This window comes from Crocodylus porosus, unplaced genomic scaffold (genome assembly GCF_001723895.1).
Source record: "Crocodylus porosus isolate Cpor-Errol unplaced genomic scaffold, CroPor_comp1, whole genome shotgun sequence".
Classification (NCBI taxonomy): domain Eukaryota; kingdom Metazoa; phylum Chordata; order Crocodylia; family Crocodylidae; genus Crocodylus; species Crocodylus porosus.
The window spans coordinates 125,700,201-125,719,309 of NW_017728943.1; the positions used below are offsets into that span (position 1 = coordinate 125,700,201).

The 19,109-nt window shown below is 43.6% G+C and overlaps 1 protein-coding gene across 2 annotated transcripts in view; it reads right to left on the bottom strand.

Annotated features, from left to right (window-relative positions):
* AIG1 (androgen induced 1) overlaps positions 1 to 19,109 on the bottom strand; it is a 201,398-nt gene that overhangs the window by 109,626 nt on the left and 72,663 nt on the right. For both annotated transcript variants that reach the window (XM_019550152.1, XM_019550153.1), the window contains exon 3: positions 17,190 to 17,291. In XM_019550152.1, coding sequence (XP_019405697.1) covers positions 17,190 to 17,291 — 102 coding nt within the window. The remainder of the gene's footprint in view (positions 1 to 17,189; positions 17,292 to 19,109) is intronic.

Consider the following 19,109-nt stretch of genomic DNA (forward strand, 5'->3'; position numbering starts at 1 on the left):
AGAGCAGCCCTGGCTGGTAGCAGGTTGTTCTGACCTGGCTGGCAAAAGCCTGCCAGCCCAGGGCTTCAAAGTGCTTCAGAGTACCTGACTGGGGCATGAGAGTGCTTCAGCACCCTCACAAAAAACTGTAAATACAAGTATTATCTTGCTGTGGAGTAAATTAGTTTACTTCAGCTTAATATGTGCACACATGTAAACATGTTTACTGCACAGCTAATTAGTCAACTGCGCAGTAAATGGCTTGCGTAGATGTGCCCACCAGCAGCATCAGTAAGCTACCACCTCCCTCTCTGTCCCCTAATTAACAGAGCTGTGGGATGTTTTCCAGGGGTATACAGTGAAATGTAGAAAGTATATGAATAAAATTCCTTTTCCTTTTCTTTACTTCTTTCTCTATTTCTTAGCTTCCTCCTCCCATCTTCTTTTACCATTGTATACATTTTCCTCTCCCCTGTTTCCTGTTGTCTCCATTCTATTATTCTTTCTCTCTCTCTCATTCTTTCTCTTCATCACTCTTTTTTTTCTTTTCTTTTTAGTAGAAGCTGGAATATCACACATTTTCTATTTTCTCTCATTAGATTAATTTCCTCTGTATGTTTTTCTTTTTTAATCCTCTCTCTCCCAGATTGCTCTCTTTTTCTCTTCCTTCCTTTTACTTCCTTTCCTCTTCACAGGTTTTGGCTTTGTGGTTAGGCATCTTGCTTTTTTTCCTCTTTCCTGCCAGAATGAGTTAGGAGCCCTCATGGACAACAATAAATTAACTGGAGAGCTTAACTTAATACAAACTGTTAACTTGCGATAGTTTTATTTTGTGGGGCTCGCATACAGGTACATCCATTCTCTATTTAGTATTGACTTGCAACTTATTAGTCAGATCAGGGTTATATCTTAGATTCTTTTGTAAGCCTCAGGAGAAGGCAGTGTGTTTTTTCCTATAGACCACACATACATCAAGTGGAATGGACAGATAATGAGAAGCACCCAACATGTCATAGAAATCATAGAAAATTAGGGTTGGAAGGGACCTCAGAAGGGCCCCTAGTCCACCCCGCTGTTCAGAGCAGGACCATCACCAACTACATAAGTCCAGTCAGGGTTTTTTCAAGCTGGGCCTTAAAAATCTCCAAATTCCACCACCTGTCTAGGTAGCCTGTTCCAGTGCTTCACCACCCTCCTAGTGACAGTCTTTCCTAATATCCAACCTAAGCCTCCCTTGCAGCAACTTGAGACCAATGCTCTTTTTTCTGTCATCTGTCACCACTGAGAACAGTCTACCCCCATTCTCTTTGGAGACTATCCCTTCAGGTAGTTAATCCCTTCAGTATCCCTTCAGGTACCCTGTCTGCAAACCCTCCAGGGTAGACAGTCCCAGACGTAGCCAGCCTACCAGAGGCATGACATGGATGGGCACGCGTCACACCCTGAGGGTCCCCTTGGGCTCTGCGGCCCCCCCACCTTGGGCACCTCAGAGACCGCCACCCAGATGGAGCCCATGGTTCCAGGCTCCACGCAGACGGAGCCCCTGGCTCTTGGCTGCGGGGGCTGCCTGTCCCTTTTTCAGGCTCTGGGGCCCGGGAGCATGGCCACCTCCCCATGTGGGGTCTGCTCCCTTTTGGGGTCTCTGGTGCACCAGCTAGAGGAGCTCCAGGCCACAGTCCAGAGACTGCATGCTATCAGGGACTGTGAGCAGGAGATTGACTCCTACTGCCAGGCCCTTCTCCCCCGGAAGCCGGAGGGTAGACCACCATATCCCTCCAGGACAAAGGAGGACTCCAGGACCTCCCACTCTGTCCAGTCTGTCCAGTCGGGGGCATGGACCAAGGTGGTCAAGGGCCTTAAGGCCTGCCGCACCAAGGCCCCTTCCCCACCGGAGCTTAGCAACAGGTACACACCTCTTGCTGCTCCAGCACAGCCTGCCAAGTTGTCAGCTCCCACAGGCAACACAGGCTCAACTGCAGCTACCGACCCGCTCTCCCCAAGACAAAACATAAGGTGCTGTCCTGAGGGGGAATGAGGGGGCAATCTGCCTCCCTGACCTCTTAGCCTGGGGAAATCTGCTGCTTCTCAGGGGCCCGCATCCGGGACGTTGGGGAGAAGATTCCAAAGCTCCTCCAGCCCATGGACCACTATCCTATTCTCCTTATTCATGTGGGCACCAATCACACGGCTCGGAGCACTCCCACCCTGGTCATGAGGAACCAGAGGGATTTGGGAGCGGGGCTAAAGGCTCTGGGGGCACAGGTGGTGTTCTTGTCAATCCCCCCAGTCTCAGGCTATGGGCTGAGGAGAGAGAGAAGGATCCACCTAGTTAACCAAAGACTGCAGTGCTGGTGTCATAGGGAAGGCTTTGGCTTCCATGACCACAGCATGCTCTTTGGTGAGAGAGGCAGCGAGCTGCTGGGAAGAGATGGCCTCTACCTCTCTTCCCTGGGGAGGAGGCTCTTCACAGTCAGACTGGCTGACTGCTCCACCGGCCTTAAAACTAAGCCCGATGGGGGACGGGGGGACTACCATCACTGCTGGCCCACTGAGCAACCCTTGCAAAGCCAGTGGGCCAAGGCACTTAAGGGAGCCCACCCTTGCCCCAGCCCTGGTACAATCTGTGGGCAAGGCAAGAGCCCCCAAGGGCACACTTGCCTGCCGGTACATGAATGCCAGGAGCTTCAGGAATAAGCAATTAATAATGCAAATAATTATGATGTCATAGGGATAACAGAGAGCTGGTGGGACTCCACTCATGACTGGACCTCAGGTATAGATGGTTAGACCCTGTACAGGAGGGATTGAGTAGATAAAAGGGGTGAGGGTGTAGCTCTCTATGTTAAGGAAAGATACATGTCCCTACAAACTGATCTTGGTGACCAGGGCGGATGACTGGAGACCCTCTGGGTTAAAATCTGTGGGGAACACGGCACAGGGGACACAATGGTGGGAGTCTACTACAGACCTCTCACCCAAAGTCAAGAGCTTGACCAGGAGTTCACCCGGGAACTGGCTAAGGCCGCATGCTCCAGGACCATGGTTGTCATGGGTGACTTAAATTACCTGTACATCTCGTGGGAGGATCACTCAGCCAAATCTGAGCATTCGCAAAGCTTCCTCTTGTGCGTGGATGACCTCTACCTGACTCAAGAAGTCTATGGGCCAATGAGAGGCAAAGCACTGCTCTACCTGGTACTGGCTACTGGGGATGACCTAATCGGCAACATAGTGATTGATGGGAAGCTGGGTGACAATGACAATGAGCTGATCACCTTCACCATCCGCCGTAAAGCTGGCAAGTCAGTCAGCAACACAGAAGTCCTTGACTTCAGAAAAGCCGACTTTGACAAGCTCAGGAGGCTTGTCAGTGAGGCCGTAAGGGACCGTGACCTCAGGGAGAGGGGAGTTCAAGAAGAGTGGTTGCTCCTCAAGGGAGCGATCCTCAATGCACAAGCTAAGTCCATTCTATCTCAGAGGAAAGGCAGCAAGAGGCACAGCAGCCCCCTGGCTCTCCAGGGACCTAGCAGACCTCCTGAGGCTAAAAAGAAAGGCCTACAAAGGATGGAGTTCAGGATTTACCTCCAAGGAGGATTGTTCTGCACTGCTCCAGTCCTGCAGGGAGCAAATCAGGAAAGCCAAGGCTGCAAATGAACTCCAACTAGCTTTGAGCATCAAGGACAATAAAAAGTCCTTTTTCAGATATGTGGGGAGCGGGAGGAAAAACAAGGGCAACATTGGACTCCTGCTGAACCAGAAGGGGCAACTGACAACTGACACCCAGGAAAAAGCCAACCTATTAAATGGGTACTTTGCATTGGTCTTTCATCAGTCCCATGGGACACCCATGCCCGGTACAGGACAGGGAGGTCTGGGTGAGGGAGATCCCCTCCCCTCCATTAATCCTGACCTCCTGAAGGAACATCTTGAGAAGCTGGATACTTTCAAGTCAGCTGGCCCTGACAACCTACACCCCAGGGTACTCAAGGAGCTGGCAAGCATCATAGCCCAGCCCCTAGCACGGATCTTTGAAAACTCCTGGCGCTCTGGTATAGTGCCCGAAGACTGGAAGAAGGCCACTGTTGTCCCTATCTTCAAGAAAGGGAGGAAAGTGGATCCGGCTAACTATAGGACCATCAGCCTGACTTCTGTCTCGGGGAAGATCTTAGAAAAGTTTATTAAAGAGGCCATCCTTAATGGACTAGCCAACGCCAACATCCTAAGGAATGGCCAGCATGGGTTTGTTGCGGATAGGTCTTGCTTGACCAATCTCATTTCCTTCTATGAACAGGTGCCCTATCACCTGGACAAGGGAGAAGAGATTGATGTCATATATCTTTACTTCAAAAAAGCCTTCAATTTGGTATCCTCTTGGCAAAACTGCCCAATTGTGGCCTTGGGTCCATCACGATCCGCTGGCTGGGAAATTGGCTCTGTGGTCGAACCCAGAGGGTAGTAACAGATGGAAGTCAGTCATCATGGTGTCCTGTGACCAGTGGGGTCCCCCAGGGCTCTGTCCTTGCACCCATATTGTTCAACATGTTCATTAATGATGTGGACATTGGAGTCAGAAGCAGACTGGCCAAGTTTGCTGATGACACCAAACTTTGGGGCAAAGCATCCACACCAGAAGACAGGCGGGTGATCCAGGCTGACCTGGACATGCTCAGCAAATGGGCGGATGAGAACCTGATGGTGTTTAACACCAAAAAATGCAAGGTTCTCCACCTTGGGAAGAAAAACCTGCAGCATCCTTATAGGCTCGGCAGTGCTACGCTGGCTAGCACTACGGAAGAAAGAGACTTGGGGGCATGATTGACCACAAGATGAACATGAGCCTGCAATGTGATGCTGCGGCTAGTAAAGCGACCAAAACGCTGGCTTGCATCCATAGATGCTTCTCAAGCAAATCCCGGGACGTCATTCTCCCCTTGTACTCGGCCTTGGTGAGGCCGCAGCTGGAGTACTGCGTCCAGTTTTGGGCTCCACAATTCAAAAAGGATGTGGAGAAGCTTGAGAGAGTCCAGAGGAGAGCCATGTGCATGATCAGAGGTCAAGAAAGCAGACCTTACAATGATAGGCTGAGAGCCATGGGGCTCTTTAGCCTGGAAAAGCGCAGGCTTAGGGGTGATCTGATGGCCACCTATAAGTTTATCAGGGTTGACCACCAGGATCTGGGGGAACGTTTGTTTAGCAGAGTGCCCCAAAGGATGACGAGGTCAAATGGTCATAAACTACTGCGAGACCATTTCAGGCTGGATATATGGAAGAATTTCTTTACTGTCTGAGCCCCCAAGGTCTGGAACAGCCTGCCATTGGGGGTGGTTCAAGCACCTACATTGAACACCTTCAAGAGCAAATTGGATGCTTATCTTGCTGAAATCCTATGACCCAAGCTTACTTTGGGCATGGGGCTGGACTTGACAATCTTCTGAAGTCCCTTCCAGCCCTAATGTCTATGAAAAAAAAGGCTGCTCTCAAATCCCCTCTCAGCCTTCTCTTCTCCAAACTAAAAAAAAAACAGTTCCCTCCGTCTCTCCTCAGAAGTCATGTGCCCCAGCCCCCTCACTATTTTCACTGCTCTCCACTGTATTCTCTCCAACTTATCCACATCCTTTCTATAGTGGGGGGCCCAAAACTGGACACAGTACTCCAGATGTGGCTTCACCAGTGCAGAATAGAGCAGAATAATCACTTCCCTCAATCTGCTGGCAATGCTCCTACTAATGCTATGCAGTATGCTGTTATCCTTCTTGGCAAAAACAGCGCACTGTTGACATCTAATTAGGCCATGCATATATGAAACTTTAAAGCGGGCTAAATGCTTTTGCACCACGTCAATGGTGTCAGTGTTTGCATGCCCTAAGGAAGTCAAAGTCTGCATTTCTAAAGTCCATACTCTGTTCTTCTCTTTCCTTCTCTTTCCTTCCTTTCCTCGGGATCCTGAGCTCAATCATCTCATGGTCACTGTTGCCCAACTTGCCATAAACTTCCATATCCCCCACTAATTCTTCCCTGTCTGTGAGCAGAAGGTCAAGAAGAGCATGGCTCCTAGTTGGTCTCTCTGACACTTGCACCTGGATTGCCTCTGTGCTGCTGTCTTGCTGTCCCAGCAGATGTCAGGGTGACTGAATTCCCCCATGAGAACCAGGGCCTGTGATCTGGTAACTTGCATTATTTGTCTGAAGAAAGTCTCATCTACCCCATTCTCCTGGTCAGGTGGTCTACAGCATACCCACCACAATATCACCCTTGTTGCTCTCCTCTGACCCCAACCTGGAGACTCTCAACAGGCCTATCTCCAGTTTCATACTGGAGCTCTGAGCATTCATACAGCTCTTCTACACACAGAGCAACTCCTCCTCCTCTTCTCCACTGCCCTTCCTTCCTGAAAGTTTGTACCCATCCATGAAAGTGCTCCAGTCATGCGAGCTATCCCACCAAGTTTCTGTTATTCCAATCATGTCATAGTTCCTTGACTGTGCAAGGTCTTCCAATTCTTTCCTCTTGTTTCCCAGGCTCCATGCATACAGACACCTGAGGTGACTAGCTAATTGCCCTACTTTCTCAGGAGGAATAAGGCCTTCCCTGTTGCCCCCTCCTGCTTTGGCTTCCTTCAGGTCCCCTGCTTCCCTACTTACTTCAGGACTTTGTTCTCTATTCCTTGGTGAACCCAGTTTAAAGCCTTCCTCATTAGGTTAGTGAGCCTGTCTGCAAAGGTGCGCTCCCCTCTCTTTGTCAGGTGGATCCCATCTCTTGCTAGCAGTTCTTCTTCTTGGAACAACATTCCATGATCGAAGAAGCCAAATCCCTGCTGGCGACACCACATGCACAGTCATACATTGATCTGCAGGATGTCTCTGCTGCTGCCAGAGCCCTTCCACTTCACTGGAAGGACTGAGGAGAATACGACCTGTGTCCCTTCACCCTTGCACCCAGAGCCCTGTAGTCACTCTTGATCTGCCCAGGGTCACTCTTGGCAGTATCACTGGTGCCCACATGGATGAGCAGCCTGGGGTAGTAGTCAGAAGACTGGATAAGTCTTGGTAATCCTTCTATGACATCTCAGATCTGGGCTCCAGGCAAGCAGAAGATCTCCTAGAACAACAGGTCAGGCCAGTAGATCGATTCTTCTGTCCCCTGCAGAAGGGAGTCTCCAACCACCACCACCCATCACTTTCTCTTCATGGCAGTGGTCTCAGTCCTCTCTATCTTGGGGATTCCTGGCCTGGCCCCTTCCAGCAATGGTTTGTGCTCCTCCTCCTTTATTGCTAGTGCTCCATATCTGTTCTCCAGTTAGAAAAGCTATCTTAGACTTACAGGCTAAGTACAGACATTCAAAAAACCTGAGGCAGAATCAATCTGAGTTGTATGGTTTTCTGCAAGTGGCACAATTTAGGTTGGTAGTGAGCAGAATTAACCCTTTGGTGGGGCAGGCAAATCTTAGACCCAGTTCTGCCATTTTTAAACCAGTATAGGTGTGTCGAACTTCTGTTCTATTATGGGTATAGACCAGTTTTGTGTGCTGAACTTCCGTTATGGGTATAGACCCGTTTCCGGTGACTTATACCAGTAAAAGTGTAATGTACCTCGTCACAGTGCAGTAAATCTGCTTTGACAAATTCATCATATTGTTAAGGCACAGTCCCCACTTTGGGCTATTTCTGCATTGAGTAAAGGGTCTCTTCTGAGTCAGGTGATGTCAATCAGATAATTCAGCTTTCTCTAGCCTGGTGCCTCTCCCAATTTCCAGATGCTGTGCTAACACAGTTCTGACATGCATCCAATTTCCAAGCACTCCACATAAGTAACAGAATAATCAAGAAAAGCTTTTACACTATTGCTGTTTTTCTCCCCAGAGTGTGCGGATAATTGATACTACTGTACTCGTGTTCCAGTTGTGGAATTGGCAGATAATAAGGAGATATATCAAAAGAAATAACATAACCACAGCATGAGCATGCAAGAAGTGTACAAATCCAGGAACATTATTCTCAATGTTCAAGCTAAATAAACTAGGCCCTGAAAGTGACCTCTACTTGGTCAATGTTCTGTCATTCAAGCAGACATTGAAGTAGTAATCACCTCAGTAGATATTTATTCTGCAAGAAGCAAGGTTTATTATTTAATTGCATACTCTCTGTCATAAAACCTTGCAATTAATGTTATAGTTGAAAGTCTGCTCTCTAAAAGTATTATAGATCTCATATCTGAATCGTTATTATCAGGCATATGACGACACATCTATTAAAAGAAAGAGAACTCAATTACATGGGAGGATCTCTGAGATTTTTAACATGGAATTAGACAGTGGTCCTGTATAGTCAAGAGACATTACAGTGAGATGTTAACAAGTGCTGTCCCACCTGTTGCACCATGCACAGGCAGGCACTTCCCCACCCACTGCACCCATGCAGCAAAGCACCCTGCCTCACCTGAAGCCCCCAGGCTCTCTCTCATGTCACCACACTGCACAGGCACACTGAGCTGTCAGCTCACCTAGCACTGCTGGCTGCACCATGCTGTTCCACCCCTGAGGCTGGGTTAGGAAGCAGAAGCTGGGGGGGGGGGGGGAGCAGGGGGTAGCCAAAGCAAAAAGGTGGGGTGGCTACTTGTTAACCCCTTGCAGATTGCATGTTGCCTTGGGGCCACCAGTTGTACAGCCCTGAATTAAATGGTCCACCAATTGGACCATTGCTACATTAAAAAATGGACTTAAAAAACCCCCCAATAAACACATTTAGTCCACTCTTTCCTGTTAAAACATTTCTGTAATGGAATTTACAATCTGCCAGGATAGCTGGAAAAAAAAACTTGGATGAAATAAACAAGGAGGAGAGCTATCGCAGGTTCTTCCTTAGAGAGACTGTCATGTAGAAATTGACTCAATTCCTAGCTCCTGATGGAGCAATTGGTTTGTCAATAACTTTCACCAGTCTTTGTAACCCTCGATCTATACAGGCTAGGTCACTAAGAGCTTTGATCCAAAGCATCTTTCACATGGCTTACTTATTTCTCCATTGGCCTGAATCACTTAAAAAGATACAACTGAGTCTCTCTCAGTGATTTCTTTTGGCATCAGCTCACTACTTCTCCAGATTTATTAAGCCTGTAAAAGATGCTTGTCAATAATAATCATAAAAAACCCCAACATAAATGATAGAACCGTATCTACGCTACCCTTAAGAGTTCCGAGTCTTTATGCTGAGTCCGATAATAAAGAGGAGAGAGAACTTGTGAGAGAGACCAGAAACGTATCACTTAAACAGGCACTTCTTTTTCCATAATTTGTTTGCACATTTCCCAGGTGCCTCTGATTCTTCTGGATGCTGTATTGAAACAAAAAGGAACTGACATCTCTTTCTAGTAAAACTATTATTTTCAGTAAATAACACCAAAAGAATAAACTGCACAAAGAAGGAAAATACCAACAATATATAATCCCTACAATAATCAACTTTCCATGTTCCCTAAAGGCAGGCTTAGGTTTCCTGAAAGCCTCTCTCTAGTGCTTTCTTATTATTTTTGAGCTTTGGCACAGTTCTACTTCTGTTGAATTTTCCTTTCCTTGACACAAAAAACGTTATTCAAATGTTAAGAATCTGGGATGCTGTTGTTAGAAACAAACAAGGATTCTTGTTGGGGCTTAACATGGATAAATCTACATGAAACCCTGAATACAGGCTGCCCCGTAAGCTGATTTGGGGTCAGCAACACTTGAACTTCAGCCCACCCTCAATGGGCTAGCCAGTTCGGGTGTGATGTCCCACTTACCTCTGTTTGCTCATTGAGAGAAGTTGGCTTACGAGCAAAACTGGATTTATAGCTTAAATTAATAATACAGAGAAGATAGTTCCTCATGTATGTCATATGCACATCACAACATCAACTACTGATAAAGAGTCACTGTGGGTTTAAATGAGCATGATTCAAATTTTATATAGCAATATATAAAATTATGATGCAATATAACGTTTTAAAATAACTGAAGCTTTATTTTTAATTATAGTAATATTGTTTTAATTGTAGTATCATAGTAACTGCATCATTGGAGTCACAAATACATATTTCTAAAATGAATGATATGATTTTTTCTTAAGTTAACAAAAAAATTATGAAGTAGATTCATAGTGAAGGGCTATTGAGCGAAGACCTGACAAACAACTTGTTTGGAGGGAAAGAGTCAGTTCTGAAACTTAATTTAAATCTGGAATCAAGCTGTGTGCAAATGAGCAGTCTGATAAAATTACTACCTTGATAAATGCAGGAAATAAGCCAACTTAGTTAACTGTTTAAAAATAGATACTACTTGTTATAATGTTCTCAGGTAATCTGCTTTGTGAAAAATGAAAACTTAGCCACTTGTTTTTGGGCAGCTTGTCAATCTAAACTATTTAGGGATGGTATTCGCTTCACTTATTAAAGCAGGAGTGAAATCCTGGCTACACTGAAGTCAAGGGCAAAATGTCCTTTCATTTAAGTGCCATCAGTATTTCTCTGTACTTTGATGTTTACTTGTGTGTGATAAACATCAGATATATTGGTATCTAACCTCTTTGAGGGCTCAAGGTCCCCTCCACTAGCAATTTTAATGTAGTTATCCAATATAGATATTAGCATTTGACTCTTAGCAATAAGCAAATGAAACATTTATCTAAATTTGCTAAATTGCATGGATATCAGAACTATTCACCCAACTGAACAGGGTCCAGTGACCAGTCTACCTGTTTCTATGCACGCTGACATTTCAAAAAATTAAACAAAGAACCATTTGCTTACCGGTGGGTTTTGTTTGTTTTTTTACTGTTCTTAAAAGGTATTCTAAAATCATATTTAATTGGAAAGTGCTTTGCAACACCACTGTTTATAAAAAAAAGGGAAAGAAAGCTGTTAAAATGGGCTAATACTAAAAAGTACATTTCAGTGAAATCTAACTTCTAAAAAAGAATTATAATATCATTACAAAATAATTCCAGTTTAATACCTGACCATACTAATTGGAAAGTTCATGGGGAGAGTTCATGGGTCTAGCAATTTCCCCACAGCTGTCATCCTTCATCATTCACTGTCATCCCAGTTTGTTTCTGCCCAACCAAATTCAACTGTGTTCTCGTTTTGTGCTGTAACTGAAATATGCTATTGCATGCATGGCGTTGATTGAATAATTAAATGTTGTGTAACTTTTTTAATGGAACATAGTCCCAGTCTCCATCAAGTTATGTCTGGAATTTGTCTGGATTCCATAAGTCTTCTGCTAGTATAGTGTGTCAGTGGAATAGAAGAATATTTGCTAAGAATGAACTGGTTGAAGAAATGCACACTCTTCATCTTCATGGTATTGAAAGCTTATATACACTGTACACGGTATGTCAACTTACAACCCTGTTTATTAATTATATTCTGCACATCTAACAAATCTAGATATTGTTGTAGACAGCAAAAATGTTGCACACGTTAACTATTAAGATATACTAGAAACAAACACCTTGACTGAACAGAAAATTTTATAAACTGCTACTAATTTGTTAAATTGAGTCTTGTGTAAATTAAGAAGCAATTTTAAGGTTAACTGGGTGGTTTAAATTGATGGTGTGACAGTGATAACTGTTGAATGGTGGGATCCTTTTTAGCTGCTTTCCTTCAGTATTCAATTTAGGCAGTCCAACTTTGGGGTTCCTAAGTGCACACACAGCTTTACCCAAAACATCTCGCATGCAAAGCACAAAGTTAGGACTGGGACTTTCTTCAGATTAATTAAAGAAAACCTTCCATAGCAAATAAAGGATAGAGAAAGGGCAAACAGACTTTACTGACAAGGGTGCATTGGAAGCAGTATAGTACTGTGGTATCACTATTTTTCCACTTCCTCCCTGCTTTCTGACCTGCACTTGTAGGGGCAGTGGAGATAATTCTTCGTCTTACATTCAGAGCCAATTTTCTTGTACTGTTGATGTATGTATGCTTTAAATGAGCATTTAGTTAACACTTTATTTTTTGGTTGCCTTGTGGGATTTCTTCTATTCTAAATCTTTCTAATTCTTCCCTACTAGTACCTAGCCCCTTTCATCCTTACTCCCCCATAAAGAAAATAACCTAAAAGGTACTTTTCAGCATGGCAGATGGAAACAATAAGAATGTAGAGTTCACAGGCCAAGCCAGGCAGGGAAACATTTGTTTTCCTGACATTCCTTAATCACACCAAGAAAATTCTGATCTAGGATGAGATACTGCACAAAAATATTTCAAGGGGGTAAATTCCTTTTTGGAGAAAATATAGTTAAAAATCAGGTTTATAATGAAAAGCCCCGACCTTAACTTTGGACATACCACCATCACTCCAAATAGAGAGAGGCATTTTTTTCTTTCTAGGAAATTCCAGCAGACCCCACCCTTTATCCAGCTAATCTACACTTAATTATAGTTCCTTATCTTTAGCACAAAATGAAAAAAAAATGGACAGAGAAGGAATATTAATCAATTCACTCTCTTTGTCCTTGTACTAATGACATATGAGTTATCTCATATGGGGAAGAACAAATAATACTATCAACTTTCTCTCTTTCGGGCCTAAATAAGAATAGCCCCAGATGTTTGGATTTAGACATTTAGTTGGTTGAAATGTTCTGATTCTTCCCCCTTCAAAAATTGAGAACATTTTTTGCTTTAGAACATTTCCCAGATAATAGTAGCACTAATGGCTGAAACAACTATTGAGCACACATTATTAAAAAGCTGCAACACTGGGCTGCATGGACGATAGAAGGACAGGTCTACTCTAACTCTGTCACAAGCCTGGGAGCACCCTGGGGAAGCACAGCCTGTCCACTCCTTCCTACACCACACCCTAGAAATTTGGTAACGTAACTGGCTTCACATGGTTCCCAACATAGGCCAAGAAGTACGTCCACTCAAGACAGAGAAACAGGGTTTAGGATATGCGTTCATTTGCAGCACTACAAAGTGCCCCAGCAAAACAGAGTGCTATGAGGTGCAGGAGTATTCATGTGTGTAGAAGTTTCCATGAAGCCCTTCAGGCCCTGGCAGACATTACACTTGAGATGTGATTAACCAGTTAATCACATCTTAAGTAGTAACTTGGCAATACAGTCGTTCAATTAATGGCACGATGAAACAGGAAATAACCCACAAACAGGAAGTATTTCAAGACCCTGGTGTGCTCCTGAGGCTGGGAGTGCCAACAGTGGAACAAATGAGCTGACTGGTGCTCTCAGCCACGGGAGCGCTGGGCACCCGGCTTGCTACTTGCACCCGGTGCTGAGGGATCTCATGGCTCCTCCTGCATCAGCAACATGGCACAGTTGGGAACTGATGCCCAATCACAAATGCACATATGTTATGGCAGGAGGCGCAATTGTTGGGATCAAGGACCAGAACCTATTATGTCTTTAGCTGGATGTCTGTCAGCGGTCTCAGTGATGTGTTCTCCAGCTAGGGAGCATGGGTGGGGGTGGGTTCCCTTAATGGGGGCCAGTCTCTCTGCTGCCATTGTGGAGGCAGTAGCACTGGTCTCTCAGCAGAGTTGTTGCTCCCTGGGGGGAAGTGGGAAACAGTGGCTCTAATAGCTGTAAGTGAGGAAACTGCAGTTTTGCTCCTTGGAGGCTGTCAGGGATCTAACTACTCTTCCTCTCCCCCTCTTGGGAAAGAAGTGCAGGAAGGAGGGCAGAGCACTATGGGATGCTTGGGGACCAGAGACCCTATGTAGCTCTATATATAACTGCCCACACTTTATGTACAGGGCTGCAGCCAGCCAGAATGTATGCACGCTAGCTTTCCATCAGGTGATGAGTGCATATAGTGCTAAAAAAGTGATGCGTGTCCAAAGCTGCTTAGTGTAAGTGAGCACAGGCGCGGGACATTCCAAACTGGCTACGCTGCCTAATTTCTGCGCTGTGGCATGTACCGAACTGGAATGAGCTGCAAGTGCAATCCTGGGTTTGCAACAGATACAGTGCAGACATGTCCTAAGAGCATGGGAAAAGAACCAAGCGACTGAAAGGTAAAGGAGAGGAGGGATTTATGGCTCAGTGGCAGCATCTGCATGAGACACTGACTGTGCAGTCATTACTGCACAGTCATTTAGGACTTGTATAACCAAGTCCTAAATGACTGCACCAGAGTTACTGAGCAGTAGGGTCACCAAATGGCTTTTAGGTGATGCTGACTGCACAGTAGCTTGTTACTACAGCACAGTAACATCACATCACATTTCATGCCACGTGATGCTAATGAGCAGTAGTAATGAACTACTGCACAGTAAGCACCTTGTGTAGATGTGCCCAGTAACAGGGGAGTAAGTTGCCATGATTTAGCTGGGGAGGAGCATACACAACAAGCAGCTACTGCTGAGCAGCTGATGTGCTGTAAATCCCTATCCTCCTTTTACATTGTGGGTACCAGTTTGTGTGGCCACACCTTGACACAGAACAGGAACTCACGAACAGTGCTACAGACAAAAAGATCTGACTCTTAGGCTATGGACACACACAAAAGTGAAGCTTGAGGAACAAAACAGAGGAAACGGTACCATGGCAGCTACCCACAAATCAGCTGGCTGTATATTTGAAAGTGTGAGAAATAAGCAGACTGTGTATACTAAAAGCATGCATTAAAAAGCAGGAAAATACCACTCCTGATTCGTTCAGGGGAAAATTCACCATTGTTGGAGTGGGTCGACAGCTTTTGTGTCATCATGGTTGTGTCTTGTTCAAAGCTTGGCTTGGCACAAGTTAACCCCCTCATGGCTTCACTGACAGTTTTAATTCCTCTCTGGGCAATAAATCCTCTCAGTAAGCTTGGTTTACATAGCTTAGCTCCAACAAAACAGTTATCATGGGGCATGCATTGCTCCTGTTAAAATGTATTAAATTTGGGGGGATATATGTTATTTGTGCACAAAGTAAAGTCCATGTTGTCTGACTTTTTAAAAACTATACTGAGATGATTTCTGCCCTTTTCACCAAAAAACAAAACAACTAAAATAAATCACATCTCCATACTTCCTAACACCTGCCATCTCAAAATAATAGCCCTTGCTAATAAATAAAGTACTAACATGCTGAGGGAACTTTAAAAAAGTAGATGAGATTTCTAGACCCTCCCCCTTTCAAATCTCATATTTTGACGGGCAATGCATCAAAATTAATTAGAATGAAAGATGGTGAAGATAATATGATGGCAAAAACATCAGAAAGAATTAGACTGAAAGGTTGTGAAAAGCCCAACAGTCATAAGCCTCCCCTGTGACCCAGCCAAAGGAACACTTGGATAAATAGAGACTGACAAGGCAAACAATTCCTTCACAAAAGACTTTCGAAAATGCCTTCTACAATATTTCAAGTTGAACATAAAAACGTCTAAGATGTTTGCATACTATTCATTTTTGTACACTCTACGATGTCCAAAATATCAAACAAAACCTCTCTTCAAATAGTTCACCAAATATACATTTCCACAAAACAACATGGGCTTGAACTGCCTTTTATGTTGCAGTATGAAAGAAGAAATGTCCTGAACACACAGGACCATATGTTGTCACCTGTTTCACAATGTATGTCTATCACAAATGTTGAGGCATGTCTATGAAAAATGTCCCAAGTTAGCCATTTTCAGTGTGCAGAATGTCACCTGGAAGAAATGTCTTTACAGATACCACAATTCTGTATGAAAAATAAAAATAAATGTATGCATGGCTTGGCAGCTCTTCTAAATGCTTAGCATAAGACCTCAAATTTGGAGAGAAGGACTGTCTGGACTAATGCATCAGAAAAAAGAGCAATATGCCATAACACTCTTTCCAAAACCAGGATAAAATGGTAAAATATTTAGCAGAACTTCAGGATCTCTTAGCATTAATAACTTCCATGTTGCATCGTATACACACAATTTGGGGTAACACACAATAACTATTTAGACAGCATGCATACCAAATTATGTCAAGAAACAATTTATTCTGAACAGTACTGATTCACCATGGCTATGCAATGCATACTCCTTGTAAAATGGCTTCTGCTGTGTCTACAGAATAACAGTGCCAAATGGCATGCCATGCTCTGATAGGAGTGGAAAGGTATAATAAAAACGTCTTTTATAGACTCAGTAAGACAAGATGCGTGAAACAAGCATGAAAGATTTGAGCTCAATATCACCTGCATTGTACTAACATCGGATGGAAAAATATACCCTTAATGTTTTCTTCATCCACAAAGTGCTACATTAGTTGAGGATTAGCAAGAATCTTCAGTTTTTGAGGGCCTTTTCACTGTCACTCGCAATGAGGAGGATGGGTTTAGCTCATCAAGATGTACTTATTTGGCATGAACTCCTCATTTTTTTGGTTACCAATATATCCTTTTTCCTCCAATAGCATTTTCTAAAACCTATCATCACACTGGTGCACACATTTCTAAAGGATAATTTAACATGGGTCCTGCTACAGAGTTCTGGCATACTTGGGTAACCAGCACTTTGTTTTTAACCACACACAAAGGCATCATATGACTGACAGAAATGCATTTAATTTCTTGAACAGACTTATCCCTCTACCCAACTTTTTGTTATATAACAAACTTAGTCATAAATTACCCTGATGTAGAACTTTGGGGGAATTTGTCAGTGAATGAGTTTATCATTGGAAAAGAATGGTTGATTCATTGTGGGGAATACTCAGTTTTGACTGAATATGCTCAGGTAGAGGGTGGAAATTCTGCTAAGAGACTCATTTGCCCCAAAAGAACATACTGCTAAGTGGCGACATCTCAGCTTTGCTCTAATGAGGGCTTAGAAACATTTGTACTCTCAGAAAAGGTCAAAGGACAAGAAAATCACTTCTGACCCAGCCCTACACTGTAGTCCATTTGATAGGCCTGCTAATCAATCCTTCCCTCCTAAGGGCTGTCTTCTCAGCTAGTGCAAACTTCTGTTCCATCACATACCATACTGGCTTTAGTTCCAGCCTGTAGGGCCACCAAGCTTCAGGTGGGGTTTCTAGGCAAGCACAGGAATCCTTTAGCAGTGCAAAAAATCAGCGACTGACGTATGTACAAGGTGTTACATTTGCTTAACAACTTTCTTTTCTAATTACATTTTATCAGGATTTCACAGCCATTAGTATGAGAGATGTGTGAACTTTTGCATGGAAAAACCAGTCTCTTAACAGCTTTGATTATGCAAGAAACTGTTATTTTACTCACCATCCCATGATTAAGCCAGGCTGGTATAAAATTATCAAGCAGCTTTGGGTATACCAATTCTCTGTCATAGATATAGATGCTCCAAAACAGTGTCACAACAAACTGGGAGGGTAAAAAGGGAAAGAAAAGAAGATTTTAAGAAAGAGTTACAATCAACTGGCTGATTTTACTAGCCTTCGTTTTACCTATCTACCTTTCTATATATAGCTAGAGATCTATAGGCAGATACAGATGTTACTGCTCTTAAACCCAGGGTTGCTTTTACCCACAATGGGGTCTTGGATTTTTATTTACACTCTCAGAAGTTTTTTCCCCCTGTTTTTGACATTTGGAAAAATACCATTTGGAAAAATAATGTTTTGAATTATATGCAGGTGGCCAAGTTACAATTGAATATTATATTTTAGTAGCAGATGTGGCTTATAAATAACGTTTTACCACTAACAGCATAGAAAACAGAGAAAAAAAGGATATGCAATTGCACTTACAATATACAGAACATACTAGTATGTAGAGTATTAGGACTTCTATCATTTGATGTGAGGTTTGTCCCTGAAAAGGCCACTTCCATACCCTAGCACTTATTAAGTCCCATTTAAGACCTGAACCATTCCCCCCCACCCCACACACACACTTAAACTTTAAGGTACTACTACCTACATGATCCACAGAGATCCAAAGCATAGATTTGTAACATCTTCCCCACTTCATTATATGAAACTTGCCTTGGATTTTGTCAAAGGGATTACCTTAGTAGGAGCCCAAAGCATGGACATTTAACTGTCCTCCTTTTCTTTAGATCAAGGATAGCAGAACCAGTTTGGATTAAATAGAAACTTAGCCTCAACCTTTGCTCAAAGCTTGCACAAAATCTTTTAACATCTTCTGATGTTTAAAAAAAGCTGAATGCTTATTTCCATCATATTTTTTACTTTGACCCACCTCCACATTGTCCGATTCTATCCAAGACCATTGAAGTGGAAATACTGAAAACCATTTCTTATGATATTTTTGTCCAACTAAACGCATTGAGTATTGGAAATTTGGAAGCTCTAAACTTTGAGGTTTTTTCAGCATTAATTTAACCCCCCTCATCCCTCCCTGCTTTTAGCAGGAGTGCAGCAGAGTCATACTGGTCTCAGCAAGCAGTCAAAGGTGGGGACATTGGAGTTGGGTCCCATAACAAGGCTAAGTCCACAGAAGTAAGGTACCTATTATGAAAAGCTTAAGCACGGCTTGTTTTATAAGTTTTTTTTCTTTTCTTGAAAATGCTGTAAAAAAAGTAAAAGAATATATAGAAACATTAATTAGCTTACCTTAAGTCTTGAATGTTAGAAAAAAATGCAGACCTATGTCTCCTAATTAAACACTATTTTACTTTGGATTTGAGTTTCATGTTCACAGATCCCTGAGGAGTTACTATTTACTGGAGAAGAATTAAGAGCTGTTCCAGGAGACTTCCAGGGGCCAGTTTCATGAGACATAGGGGCCCCTGTACACAGGATTGACAGGACCAAATTTAACTCTAGAACTAGCAAGTATGACTCCCAACTGTCAATTCAGCGGAAGTATGTCCAGTTATGCTAATACTAGTGGAGGACCATTGCCTTTGTGGAACAAATGAGGGTTAGTTTCAGGGGAGTAGGGAATGGAAACATAAAATGTGGGATGCATAGCAAAGTAAGGGATGTTCAGGTCAGTAATGGATGTAGTGAGATTAGCATAATCCAATCTATATGCTTGCCTGTTGTCATGGAAATTTTTGAGTATGTGCTGCCAGTACAGAAGAGGTTAAACTGACATGCGCGGTTTGAAGCTGTGAGTGGAAATTTCCAAGGCTCACCCAGTCCTTGCCCCCTGGGTGACCTGCGGAGCTGCCAATCATTGTTGACCTACTTTCCCCACAGACGCATGCTCAGA